Raw genomic sequence first — 14451 nt, 5'->3', positions numbered from 1 at the left:
CCCTCAGAGATCACGAGTGTGGTGACCACTGTTTAAGACACCATGTATCAGTGGGGTGGGGATGGGGTGGGGGCACAACACAACCATAAATGAGTCCTAGGCATCATGCATTTATTGCTCCCTCAACAAGCATTTACTGAAATGCCCATTCAAGGAATATAGTGCCAGTCTCAGCCTAGTTCAGGCAGACACAGGCTCTTTTTCTTTTCTTTTCTTTTCTTTTCTTTTCTTTTCTTTTCTTTTCTTTTCTTTTCTTTTCTTTTCTTTTCTTTTCTTTTCTTTTCTTTTTGTTAATCCTCACTCGAGGATATTTTTCCATTGACTTTTATCTTTTATTTATTTTATTTTATCCTCACCCAAGGACATTTTTCCTTTTTGTTGTTGTTGTTGTTGTTCAGATAGAGTGGGAGGGAGAGAGAGAGAGAGAAACATCAACATGAAAGGGACACATCGAGTGGCTGCCACCCACACGACCCAACCAGGGCTGAGGACACTGCAACCGAGGTACGTGCCCTTAGCGGGAACCAAACCCGGGTCTCTCTGGACCGCAGGCCAACGTTCTAACCGCTGAGCCAAACCGGCCAGGGCTTCCATTGGCTTTTAGATTGAGTGGGAGGGAAGGAGAGAGAGAGAGAGAAACCTCAATTGGTTGCCTCCCGCACGGCCCAGCTGGGGATCGAACCTGCAATCCAAGTACGTGCCCTTGACCAGGAATTGAACCCACGACCCTGTGATCCTCGGGCTGATGCTCTAACAACTAAGCCAAACCAGCCAGGGCCAGACACTGGCTCTTAAATAGGCATGATACCAAGGAAGGCTACCTGCTGTGTTGATCAAATAGTGCTGTTGTGCTGTCTTGAGGATAATTTCAGCTTCAACCAGTGGATAAGGGGAAATGTGGGAAGGGTATACCCAGGAAGGGGAATGCCTGGAAATAAAGGGTTTCAAGAACATAGGTTTCAAGACCAATCAGTGAAATCCTCCTTTCAAATGACAATGACAGGTTGGGCTGAGGCAGTATAGCTAGAGGCAGAGTCTGTCACTCTTTAGGAAGCTGGCTGTTCAGATACATTGGTGGCAGAAGATGAGAGGGTTGCTGCAAGGATCACCACCTCCTGGCTTGGAGCCTAGGTGGATAGAGGGGTCATAATCCACTTAGACAAAGAAGAGGAGGTGGTTGAGTCTTTAGACTGAGTCTTTAGACTTTCCCATCAGAGGGAGGAGCTGGAGCTCAGGTCGGGTTGGAGGTCAGCAGTTGGCTCAAGAAGCCAGTGGAAGAATGAGCTGGCCCAGGAGGATATGCAGAGTGTAGACAGAGGCCCAGGGACTGGTCCTCTAGGGTTGGTAGGATATGATAGATGGAGAAAGCAGGACAAGCTGTGGGAGCAGCCTGGCATGGGGCTCACTGGATGCGCCCCTCCACGTGCAGTAGCAGGTAGTCCCTGAGTAGCTGGGGCAGTGGGAGTCAGGTGGTGCCTGTCAGCAGCGGTTACCCAAGTGAGCACGTGCAGCCAGCCGGGCCAGGTGCTGCAGCTGCCTGGGCTGGTTCACCATGGCCGGGGCTGAGCTGTAGAAGGCCTCATGCTCCTAGGCCAGGAGTGGAACAGGGTGAGATGGCCCAATATCCTGGTCTCTGCCCTTCCAAATAGGGGCCACCTAGTGGTAGGGCGCTAGGATTTTGCAACGTAAAATTTGGTGCATCCTGAAGGATTCATATTCAGAGCCAGAGAGGCCCTGCAGGGGTCATGGGAGCTGGGACCACACTGCAGAGCCCTCTCTCAGCCATGTCTGCATCCACCCCTACTCAAAAGATGCTGGCACAGTGCCCACTGAGTCAGAGATGCCTAATAAATATCTGTGCCGATTGATGCAGATGAGAGAGAGGCTGGAGAGGTGTATAGAATTAAAGGTTATTCTGAGCTGCTAGGGGGTAGGGAGAACCTAGAACTCGGGTTTCACTCTGCCTGTCCTCCTCCAGCCCAGGGGCCCTGCTGCTCCTCCCTGTAGGAAGCCCATCTTGGAGGGATAGGCTTAGGGCCCAATCTTCTTTTCCATCTCTCCCAGAGTCCAGGATGGATTTGTGCCTCTGGGGTGGACATACCTGCCATAGCTCTGGGAGTACTGCCTCTACCCAGGTGATACAGGATGGGACACAAGGGTAGGTATTAAGCAAGACCTTCAGGGTCCTTGGGAGGTTGGCACAGTGTTTCAGCATCCAGGAATCAAAAGAGGGTCTCATAAATTAAAAAAAAAAAAAGAGGGTCTTAGGAGTACCATGCCTCTCCCAACCTGGGACAGATCCAAGTCCAGAGCGGTCCTCATACTTTTCCATGCTCGGTTTACCCCACTTTCAAGGTTACTCCACAACCTCCTGACTCCAGCTTGGGACTTCTCTCCCTTGGATACTTTTCCTCATAGCCCTCACTGGTCCTTCCCAAGATGGGGACAGACCTCTGGCCGCAGAGGGTGGGCTCTCAGTCTCTTGGCTCCCTCTCTTCCCCTGTGGTGGGGCAATTCCACAGCCACGCTCCCCTCCCCCAACTGGTCTCTCCTTTCACAGGCTCTCCCTACATACCTCAGGGTGCACAGGCTGGGCCCCGCAGTCCAGCCCCGCTGTGAAGAGGACCTCAGGTTCCCAGTTGGGGGCATCCTGGACAGTCTGCAGCACGCAGTCCATGGGTGTGTGGCCTGCTGCACTGGGGACTCCAGCGTAGATCCCGTGGCGCAGCAGCAGCTCAGCTAGGGCCTCATAGCCATTGGCACAGAAGTTGTGCTGCGGTGTGTGGCACCTGCGCCTGACCACCCAGACATCAGCCCCAGCTTCCAGGAGCTGGCACGCCACAGCCTGGTGCTTCTAGCCACTGCCCAGGCCCTCAGCCCCCAGGCAAGCAGCGTTCAGGGCTGTCTCACCCCGGCTAGTGCACAGGCTCACATTGGTTCCACGCTCCAAGTAGAGCGCCACGTGCTCCTCCAGGCCTCGTGCTGCCACCACGTGCAGAGTGTCACCTTGCTGTCCCTCACAGCCACGTTCATGGTAGCTCCTGTCTCTAGCAGCATCTTGGCGTATCTGGGGGCAGAGCACAAGGTGCCAAGGCAAATCTGGAGAGACCAAGGCCTGGCCTGGGAACTCCACAGCCTACTATCATCCCTTACTCCCTTTCTTTCCACCCCCTGCACCTGAAGGCGAACCTGGTGTCCACCGTCAGACTCAGAAGGCCCATGACAGACAGAAGAGCTGGAAGGCGCATGGCAGTCACCAGGAGCATCTTCAGTTTTCACATAACAAAGACTGTGAAAGGTCCAGAAAGGTCACTGCAGCTAAGTACACACACACACATCGGAACTAGTACTCACTGCCTCAGACAGTCCCTCCCAATCTCACTGGGACTCCAAGGCCTGGTTCTGAATCATTTGTGAGTAGATAGCACACACTCACAAAATCGAAAGCTCACTACTGTGTACACTATGAAATATAAAAATTAATAAGTATGAATCAACAAGAGAAAGTAGAAGTTTCATGTTTTCTTCCTGCCTCCAAACTTGAAGACCACCCTTCCAAACCAGTCACATCCGCTCCAACAAAAGAAGGGACTTGGCGGGGAGGGGAGATAAACCAAAGAACTTATATGCATATATGCATAACTAAGAGACACAGATAACAGTGCCATGAAGGGGGGGTCAATGGTGGGGGAGGAAAGGAGGGATAGTTATAATACTTTCAAAAGTAAAGATAAATTTTATTATTATTTTATTTTTTGTTTTTTATCCTCACCTGAGGACTTTTTTATTTTTCGTTTTTTGTTCAGATAGAGTGGGAGGGAGAGAGAGAGAGAGAGAGAAACATTGACGTGAAAGGGACACATCAAGTGGTTGCCACCTGCACAACCCAACCAGGGCCGGGGACAAACTGCAACTGAGGTACATGCCCTTAGCAGGAACAGAACCCGAGTCTCTCTGGACCGCAGGCCAACATTCTAACTGCTGAGCCAAACCGGCCAGGGCTATTATTTTTTTTTATCCTCACCCGAGGACACTTTTGCATTTACCTTCAGACAGAGTGGGAGGGAGAGAAGGGGGAAGAGACTGAGAGAAACATCTATGTGAGAGAGAGACATGGAGTGGTCGCCACTCGCACGACCCCAACCAGGGCCAGGGACAAACTGCAACCGAGGTATGTGCCCTTAGTGGGAACCGAACCCAGGACTCTGGTCCACGGGCCGGCACTCTAACTGCTGAGCCAAACTGACCAGGGAAGTAAAGATAACTTTTTATTTTATTTTTTATTTATTTATTTTTTATCCTCACCTGAGGACACTTTCCCATTTTTTGTTCAAATAGAGTGGGAAGGAGAGAGAGAAAAACATTGACGCAAAAGGGAGACATCGAGGGGCTGCCACCCACATGACCCAACCAGGGCCGGGGACAGACTGCAACCGAGGTACGTGCCCTTAGCGGGAACCGAACCCAGGTCTCTCTGGACCGCAGAGCCAAACCGGCCCGGGCACAATTTAGAATGTTAAAGCCAGAATGGCAGCCACTGGAACTCAGGAGTAGATTCATCAACTTCAAAGAAACCCTGATGACCAAGTGTCCTTCCCCCAAATGGCCAGAATTCCAGCTCTCCTCAGTGCACATGTCCAGTAGGCACTTGGCTTAGTGGCCAAGAGCTGAGTAGCAGCCAGTCATCCATAACTACTGAATTTATTTCCTTAATAACTTCTAATCATGAGTTAATTTTTGTTTTCAAATATTAAATTTGTATAACACTGAAAAGCTCACTCAGTAGGATTCCAGTAAGTGAGATTATTCTTACTGCTCTTAAAAGGATGAAATCTGCTAGGAAGTGTACCATGTACCCATAAGAACTAAAGAAAGGGCTGGAAAATTTGGATCACTCTGGGTCCATCACTGATCTAGATCTAAGCAGGGGAGAGGTTCCCAGCGTGTGAGCTATGAGTGTCTCCCAGGAGCCCTTGACTCCTTACCACGGCCAGCCCAATCTGTGGACCTGATTTGTAAAAGTCCAGTATCGCCCTGTAGGGGGTCCAAGAGACTGTTGACCTTAAAAAGGTGGGAAGAGGAGGTGTGTAGGGCCTCGTACTAAGGTTGGGAAACACCAAGCTAGATCTTTTTTGATGCCTACCTCAAAACAGCTAGGAATTTGGCTACAGTGGGTTCACAGGGAATAAGTAACTGTAGTTGGAACAGGGTTTTGCCTTCTGGGCTTAGTTGATTTGATCTAGGTAAGTCACTAAACCTTTTTGAGGCTCAGTTTTCTCATCTGTAGAATGAAACCTGTCATGAGTATATAAGGTGCTTCTCCCCTTCTCCAGGCCATGTGAGCTGCACACACACATACATCCTCCCCACACTATCGCAAACCCTAGGCACCTACTGCAAGGATCCAGAGGCTGTGCAGAGGGGCAAGGGTGTTGTGCCTTCCTCAGACAACACATTGACCTTGGCACTGAAGGTCAGCAGCAGCCGCACAGTCAGACTGGGTGCAAGGCTGCCCGGCCCCCCAACCCAGGCACCCAGCTGAGCTCTCTGCCAGATGAGATGGCTGGCACAGTTGGTATAGCCTTGGGCCACAGCAATAGTGAAGGGCACCGTCTGCTTGGACTTAGGGGTCAGTACCCAGAACCCTGTGGAGAGCAGTGTTTAGAGTGGGGGGTGAGACTGGTAGGCAGGGCAGGCTCATGGTGAATGGCTGATGCTGGCTTTTTTTCTGTACCCATGGCTGAACACAAACTCTGTGCCAGTCTGTACCTGTGGAGAGGGACTCACTTTTAGAACAGTTTGTCAATCCGTAACGAAACATAGTATGTATGTCATAGAAAAAATAATTAATTGCTCTTTAAAACCATAAGGGCAACTAAGGAGGGTGAATCCTGTTAAAGAAACCTCTGGGTGTTTGAGCTGCTGATGGAGTTCTTGCCTCTTTTGGCTCACTTGGGGCTCTGGTGTAGGGGATGGGGAGAGTTATGAACAGGAGGTCCTGGAGCTGATCTTGGAAGTGGCAATGAGCAGAGCTGAAGGAACCATGAGTTTGGTGTTCTAGGACAATCCTGGGGTGGGGAGGGTGGGGGCGGAAGTGGGAGAAGAAGCAGGGAGGAAGAGGAGGGAGGGGAGAATGAGAGGTGGGGTGGGGAAAGGAAGAGTGGGGAGAGTGTGTGATCATGGGACTGGTGTTGCTTCCAAGTTGCAGAAATGGCCAAGGACTTGTTTATTTATTTATTTATTTTCTTTCTTGATTTTAGTGAGAGAAGGGAAAGGGAGAGAGAGAGAAACATCGATGAGTGAGAACATAGATTGGCCACCTTCTGCATGCCCCCCACTGGGGATTTGGCCCACAACTTGGGCATGTGTCCTGACTGGGAATCCAACCAATGACCTCCTGGTACACTGGCCAGGTGCCAAGGACTTGTTTAAAGGATATAGATGCCTAATATCCAACTGTAAATTGTTTGCATTATGGTGAAGCATGTCTGAGTTTCCTAACTCTTGGGTAAAGCATATTTTATTTATTGTTAGAATTGAAATAAGACCAAATGCTATTTGAGGGATGATGGACATGCTGCAGGATGAGACCAGGATGCCCTGGGCAGGGTCACATCCCTAACAGTTGAAGCCATGCTGGAATTGGGAGCCTGTGGTGACCGTGAGAACATATGCTCTCCAAGGATTCTGAACCCCCAAGTCTCTCCAAACCCATGGGTGGGGTTGGAGGCAATCTCTCTCTCTTTTTTTTAATGTTTTACCTTTCTTTTTAAAAATTGATTGTAGAGCCCTGGCCTGTTTGGCTCAGCGGTTAGAGCATCAGCCCACGGACCAGAGAGTCCCGGGTTCAGTTCCCACTAAGGGCATGCACCTCGGTTGCAGTTTGTCCCCGGCCCCGGTTGGTGTCATGTGGGTGGCAACCTGTCGATGTGTCTCTCTCATATCGATGTTTCTCTCTCTCTCTCTCTCTCTCTCTCTCTCTCTCTCCCCTCCCTCCCTCCCTCCTGCTCTATCTGAAGATAAATGCAAAGATGTAAAAAAAAAAAATTGATTGTAGAGAAAGATCAACTTGTTGTTCCACTTATTTATGCATTCATTGGTTTATTCTTTTTTTTTATTCCTCACCTGAGGATATTTTCCTACTTATTATCAGATAGAGTGGGAGGTAGGGAGAGAGAGAGAGAGAGAGAGAAATATCGATGTGATAGAGCCACATTGACTGGTTGCCTCCCACACGACCCGACCAAGACTGGGGACAAACTGAAACCAAGGTACGTGCCCTTGACCAGAATCGAACCTGCAACTCATTGGTCCATGGGCCGACGCTCCTACCACTAAGCCAAACCGGCCAGGGCCATTGGTTTATTCTTGTATGTACCCCGACCAGAGGTTGAATCTACAATCTTGGCATATGGGGATGACGCTCTAACCAACTGAGCTTCCCGACCAGGGTAGAGGCATTCTTTTGTCGATGGAACAGGGCAATCTCAATTGAGGTATTTGTTTTACATGGACAAACCCTCTGGTCAGAATAGATCCTAAGGAAATCAGCTGGCAAGTACACAAAGCTGTTCATCATATTGCTATTTAAAGTCATCTTAAAAAAAGAAACCCAGTCTATCCAATCTTTTGGGGGGCTAGTTATATAAATCATGGCATACCCATACAGAATTTATACCCCTATATAAAATATTATGTTGACGTATAGTTATTGGCATGTTACATGAAAAAAATCAGATTGTAAAATAGCAGATGGATTATAATTTCATTCTGTTGAACGAAAAATATTCATGTGTGGATATATATTCATAGAAGAAATTGCATTAGAATATAATTGTGTTCCTATGTAATTAATGTTAATATAACTAATTCGGATAAAAACATACAAACCACTAACCATGCCTCATCTCTGTTTAGGAGGGAGCTAGAATGGGCAGTGGGAAAGGATAGTGTAGTGTATGGTCTGGAGGGAGAGGATGGGGCTGAGATGCGCCCCCGCTGCCCCACCCCACCTCTTCCCTCTCCCTCCTCTTCTGCCCACACCTGCTGCTCCCTACCCTGTTCAGGCGACCAGGCCAGCTGGTTGCTCACAGTCTCCACAATCATGTTGGCAATGTCTTCATCTTGGAACAGGGCTTGGACCTGTTGCAGGTCACTGGAGATCAGGGCACTGTAGACTGCTGGGTCTCGGCAGGAGTGGCGAGGCCTAGTGAGTTGGGCCCAGGAACTTGGGGGGCACCTTTGGTTCCACACCACTGAGCTGCTGCCCTGCACTGGTCCTCCCACTCCAGCCACTCTCACTGCTGGCGGAGAGGGTGCAGCGTGGAGGAGGTAAAGGGGAAGGTCTCTTCTGCACTGGAAGGGGCCCAGGGGTCTGGCCAGTAGCAGCTGGGCAGAGCCCAGTGACTACCACCCTTGTTTTGAGGAGCCACCCTGCCCCCTCACCGGTGACCCAGAGCAGCAGCTGAGGCTATAAATAGGCCCTTTGCTCTCTGGTAAACACAGTTTGCCCAGAGTCTTGATCCCTGTGCAGAGAAGGTGTTGGGCCAACCCCTCACCCAGCCAGGGGGTAGGGCCAGCCCCCGCCCCTGCTGATAACCCTCAGATGAGGCTATCCCTGCACCCCAGGGTCCATATCCTCCCCCTTCTCAGGAGTGAGCACCTGGGTTGGCAAGGTCTGAGGTAAGTGAAGCAGTCAATCAGGGAGATGAACAGGGCAGGGAGGAGGAGCCCCCCAGCCTCTCTGATGTCACTTTTATATCCATCTTTACTCAGTGACCATACTTCCTGGCTCACCTAGGTAAACAGTAAACTTGGTTTTGACAAAGTATATAATCAGGCCAATTATCACACTCGAACACCTCTGAGATGGGTGGTCTTCACGTCTGTTTACCAGTGAGGAACTAAGGCTCAACAAAGTAAAGCTGCTTGCCAATGGCTGCAGTTTGTGAGGGGCAGAGCCAGGACTAGGACCCCAGCTGGCCTGACTCCACAGGTGTCGCACTTTGGCTCCAGCTGCTATGGCCATGTGAGGGTGAAGACAGTTGTGAGCTTCTCCCCACCCTCCAAGCAGGACAACATGGTCTCTAGAAGCTACCTTCAGTGAGGCCCCTCACCCCAAACCCACCCCAGGTCCTAAAAGGGCTCACATGCTTGCATGAGGGCCAACGGCTTGACCTTGCAACTCTGGGGACTCCGGACCAAGATCTTTAAGCCATGAACCTCTTCACTCAGGACAAAGCAGCTCTGCTTCCAGGAGCCTCTAGGGGGAGGAATGAGGCCATGAAATAACAGTTGGTGTGGTTGCCAAGCCAGGCAAGGGGAAGTGGGAGGGATGCCAGTCCCTTCCCCAGCTCTCCTAACCCAGGAGCTCACTCAGTGTGCAGACCAGCTGGCCTAGCCCCAGCTTGGCTGCAGTGGCTGGTCTGTCTCCCTCAGCATTGTAGCCTCCTCCTGGCTAGTCTGCCCCTGCACCTCCTCCCCTCCCTGGTTCTGCAGCAGCCCTTGCCCAGTTATCTCTGACTTCTTCCTCTCCCTGGTCCCCTCACACAAAAGCCAGCTCCCATTCTCACATTTTCGGTCACCATCTCAATGTCTTTAACCTGGACCAGCCCAGCCTCCTACCAGGTTTTCCTTCCGCTGGCCACAACCCCTCTGCTTCACTGCCTAAATGGAATGATCTAACTAAAATGATTGATTCCTAGCTTGAAAACTTCTGACTTCTGACACCTCCCCTTTCCCACTAAGCCCCAATTCCTTAGTTTGGCCTCATGTCACATAGCTCCTCACCCTTCCCTGCCATTCCCTCTGCTTGGAATTCCCTTCTGACTCATTCCTCAAAGGTCACCTGCTCTGGAGATATCCTTGCAGCAGCTCCATGTTCCCCACTCTTACGGTTCCAGCCACTCCCAATCCATGCACTCTGTAAAGCACCTGTCCCAGTGAACGGTGGACGAGTCAGCTGTCCTGGATGTGGGCTCCAGAGGAGGCTCCGCATTTACTGTTAGGTTTCTGGTCCCAGCAGCGCCTGGCACATAGTAGGTCTTGACGTGATGTTTAGGGGCACTTGGCACATAGCAGGCTGGACTCTTATATGTAGTGCATTGACTGAGGGCCCCTGTTCTCTGCCAGAGCAAACACTCATCCGCCTGCCCAAGTGGGTGGCAGCAACCTGGGCTGTTTCCAGTATTGCCTTTACTCTGCTGTTCACCCACTCTGGCCCCAGCTTCTTGGTGGTATTCCAGGGTGCGGGATCCCAGAGGAGGAATGAGATCATGCACAGCAAGGGCTTGGCGATCCTCAGAGAAAGGCGCCTCTATAAATGACGCAGTGATTAACCCTGTTGGAACCCATTCAGTGTTTTAATTGCCCCGCCAACGGCCTGGGCTGAGCACCCACAGCTGGGTTCCCAGGGTTGGGAGTTGGCAAGGCCAGGTAGGGCCACGAAGGGCCAAGATGGGTGGGCGTCCCCTCCCTCCTGAGGCACATGATAGTCATGGCGTGTGGGCTCATGATTGGGCTGACCTCCCCAGACTCTCTGTAGACCTTCTTGTCACACAGGCCTGAAGGTGCTCTGACTACTGCTCAGTCCCCAGAGAGACCATGTGTTCTGTCTTCTGTCCCTAGCATTAACTTCCTGAGGGCAGAAAAACTGTCCTTAGCACTAACTTCTCGAGACCTTTACTTCAACCCACACAGGAGCCCACAGGGAGCCCAGTTCTACTGGCAGGAGCAGTGCCAGGCAACTGGATACGCAGCCTGCCCTCTGGGAGCTCAGAACCCTTGAGGAGTTGAAGCACACCACGAGAAACCAGGTCATCAGTCAGGACTGTGAGCAGGAGAGATCAGGGCTCAAGGGTGTTAAATGGGGCCCTGGCTGGTTTGGCTCAGTGGTTAGGGCGTCGGCCTGTGGTCCAGAGGCACCCGGGTTTGGTTCCCCCTAAGGGCACGTACCTCGGCTGCAGTTTGTCCCCGGCCCTGGTTGGTCGTGCGGGTGGCAGCCACTCGATGTGTCCCTTTCACATCGATGTGTCTCTCTCTCTCTCTTCCTCTCTCTCCCTCCCACTCTATCTGATCAAAAAACGAAAAAATGTCCTCTGGTGGGGATAAAAAAAAAGGGTGTTAAATGGGGAAGGGCACTGCAAGCCAGGGACATGGGGCGGTTTAGGTGCAGGAAGACCACATGGCCCAGATCCAAACTGCAAATACAGAGCTGGGGAGTTAGCAGCAGGTAGAAGACAAAGAAGTGCAGGTAGGAGGATCACATGGGAGTGCAAAGGGGCAAGGGTGCTGGTGAATTAACCCTTTCTTGCTCCTGGGCTTAGAACATAAAAGCCTTCTAGAATAGGACCCTACTGCAATCAGCAGCTAGCTGAGCATGGAGTTCTTTATTTTCACTTATCTTCAGATAGAGCAGGAGAGAGGGACAAAAAGAGAGAGAAACATCGACATGTCTGAGAGAGACACATCAAGTGGTTGCCACCCACATGACCCCAACCGGGGCCGGGCACAAACTGCAACCGAGGTACATGCCCCTGGAGGGAATAGAAACTGGGACTCTGGTCCGCGGGCCAATGCTTTAACCGCTGAGCCAAACCGGCCAGGGCTGAGCATGGAGTTCTTAAAGCACTTGTTCACTTCAGCCTCTCTTTGGGAAAAAAGAGATTAACACCTTCCCATAGAGCAGTACCAAACCCATGAGAGGACCCTGACTCACAGCTGCTTAGTGAAGACAGTGGGACGCAGGGGAAGCTGGTGGTCAAAGTGGGGTCTTTAACCCACACCCCCTCATCCACGAATTGGGAGAATCTTCTTTTCTTTCCTTCATTCCAGAAAAGGAAAACAAAGTGCCTATACCCCACCCTTATCCCTTGTGGAACTCCGGTCTAAAATGTGGTATAGAGAAGCTATAGTGACCAAAAGTTGCTTGACAACAAAATAAATAAAGTAGTATTAGATTATAACTCAAAACTTAGAATACCCGAGTCCATACTGATATAAATGAATAAATAAAAAATGAGGGATAGGTCATTTCAAAGAGTGTTCAGGGGACCCAAACTAGGAGCTCTTAATGCAGTGACCTAAGATTTAAGTTCTCCATAGGATGTAACAGATACTCAATAGTGCTGTGTTTTCCTGAGGAAATAGAAGATCTAGCTATTCAGATCAATGATTAGTGATGTGGAAAAGTAAATAAATGTTTTCCAATTAAAAAATATATATATATGAGAGAAAATAGGCCAATCTCCCATGTAGAAGAATTCCAAATAATCTGTGAATATGCTTCCCTTAAGGAGGTGGACTATAACTCCTCACGCCTGTGTGGACTGCACACAGTGACTTCCTTCCAAAGAGGACAGTATGGAAAGGGAGAAGAAAGAAGGGTGACTCTACAGTGTACAAACCTGACAAACCCTACCGCAGCCAGGTGATCAAGGCCAACATCAACCTTTGACATGATGTGATGAGAATAGCACCTTACCTCTGTGATCTTCCTCCAAAAACCTATAAACCCAGTCTAATCATGAAAAACAAAACAAAACCATCAGGCAAATTCCAGTAGAGGGGCACCCTATAACATGCCTGAGCTGCACTCTGCAAAGCTGTCAAGACCACAAAACAAGTCTAGAAGAAGAGCCTAGAGAGACATGATGACTAAATGTAATGTGGGATCCTGGAACAGAGACAGGACAGCAGGAGAAAACAGTAAACCTGAATCAAGTATGGATTTCAGATAATATATCAATACTGGTTCTTTAATTGTGACAAAGCTATCATACTAATGTATGATGATAATAATAGGGGAAATTGTGTGTGGGGTATTTTGAGAACTCTCTGTAATATCTTTGCAATAATTCTGTAAATCAAAAACTGTCTAAAAGAAAGTTTATAAAAGAGAGAGAAAATGAGGAGCCTGGCTCGGCCTGGTTAAAGCACCACTGGCAGAGGAAACAGGACAAGGAGCAGCAAGGATGGAAAGGAGAGGGAGGCAGGTGAAGCAGGCAGCTGCTTTATTTCAGAACAAGATATCATTGCCACAGCCCTGCCCCCGCACCTGTGAACCTTCAACACAGGTGAGCTGGGCAGCTATAGGCATCTAGACAAAGCAGAGGGAAGTCTGAGTGTGTTCCTTCCCTGTCCACAGGGACAGATTGCCACTGTAGTGTGGCTCCCTCAACTCCTCAGTTGTACAGAGACTAGGGAGTAAAGGGACCAGGCCCAAGATCCTCTAAAGAAGATAAGGTGGGAAGGCAACATGCCTTCCCTATTTACGGGAGAAGAGTGATGCGCCCCAGAGCCTGGAGGATAGCAGGGCAGGAGAACCAGTCTTGGGCCAAGTTCTTGTATGCCAACGAAGACCCAAAGTGACGGCAGTGCAGAGTCCAAGGGTCGAGAGGGTTTTCAGGGAAAGCATCCAGGGTGGGAGCAACCACAGAAACCCTGAGCTTTGCCTGTTCTCCAATCATGCTGGTCTTCCTCCCCCTTGGCATGATCAGATACAACCAGAGCGTTGCCTGGTGTTCAGAGGTTGCCTGCTCATGGTGGGTGCCCTGACTTGGGGCAGTCCCAACCGCTGGTCCCACAGAAGAAGTCTTCAGAGAGCTCACTCAGGAGTCCATCCAGGTCATCTGCAGGGGGCATGGAAAGGATGGGCAGACAATGACAACATTAGGGCTCCATGTGACTCCAGTCCAAGGTTCCTGCCCTTTAGGAGAGCCTGAACCTGGCAGGTTAGGAGGTGGCTCTCCCTGGGCAGTGGTGTCTGGGCCAATAGACTTGAGGCTGGCCTGACCTCCATCTTCCCTCTGCTCCCCACATACCCACACATGACAAAAGGCAGGGGCCCATTCTTCTGAAAAAAAAAAAGGCTCCTCTTTGGCCTCAGTGGTTCCTCTCCTTTTTTTTAAAATTTTTAATTTATTGCCCTGGCCAGTTTCTCAGTGGTTAGAGCGTCAGCCTGAGGACTGGAGAGACCCGGTTTGGTTCCCGCTAAGGGCACGTACCTCAGTTGCAGTATGTCCCCGGCCCCAGTTGGGGTCATGTGGGTGGCAACCACTCAATGTTGTCTCTCTCGCATCGATGTTTCTCTCTCTCTGTCCCTCTCTCTCTCCCTCCCGCTCTATATGAAGATAGATGCAAAAATGTCCTTGGGTGAGGATTAAAAAAAAAAACGACTTTGATTTTAGAGAGAGAGAGAAACATTGATTTGTTGTTCCACTTATTTATGTATTCATTGGTTGATTCTTATATGTGCTCTGATGAGGGATCAAATCCACAATCTTGGCATATCAGGAAGAGGCTCTAACCAACTGAGCTACATGGCCAGGGCCAGTTCCTCTCTTTCCATCCAGAGGAACAGTGTCTGAAAAGATAGGCTTCAGAGGTCCCCTGGTGCAATGCTCTCATTGGACAGAGGGAAAAACAAGGCTGGGGAAAGCCATTAGATACGTT

General features: G+C 50.1%; 2 protein-coding genes and 1 non-coding gene across 3 annotated transcripts in view; 1 reads left to right on the top strand and 2 right to left on the bottom strand.

Moving 5' to 3' along the window:
• Positions 1-1402: 1402 nt before the first annotated feature.
• ASB16 (ankyrin repeat and SOCS box containing 16) lies at positions 1403-9879 on the bottom strand. Its single transcript, XM_036268465.1, is given in 9 exon segments — positions 1403-1482; positions 1485-1587; positions 2102-2216; positions 2577-3000; positions 3003-3067; positions 5396-5645; positions 8058-8249; positions 8252-8355; positions 9848-9879. Coding segments are annotated over 9 exon segments (1365 nt in total).
• Positions 9880-12024: 2145 nt separating this feature from the next.
• LOC118635143 lies at positions 12025-12151 on the top strand. Its single transcript, XR_004960481.1, has one exon. It is a non-coding gene; the product is annotated as a small nucleolar RNA SNORA25 (small nucleolar RNA).
• Positions 12152-13536: 1385 nt separating this feature from the next.
• Positions 13537-14451, bottom strand: part of HROB (homologous recombination factor with OB-fold) — a 37208-nt gene continuing 36293 nt past the window's right edge. The window contains exon 12 of the mRNA XM_036268459.1: positions 13537-13628. Coding sequence (XP_036124352.1) covers positions 13537-13628 — 92 coding nt within the window. The remainder of the gene's footprint in view (positions 13629-14451) is intronic.

This window comes from Molossus molossus, unplaced genomic scaffold (assembly GCF_014108415.1).
Source record: "Molossus molossus isolate mMolMol1 unplaced genomic scaffold, mMolMol1.p scaffold_m16_p_19, whole genome shotgun sequence".
NCBI lineage: Eukaryota > Metazoa > Chordata > Mammalia > Chiroptera > Molossidae > Molossus > Molossus molossus.
Note: the sequence above shows the minus strand (reverse complement) of the source record. Positions and strands in the feature narration are given on the sequence as shown.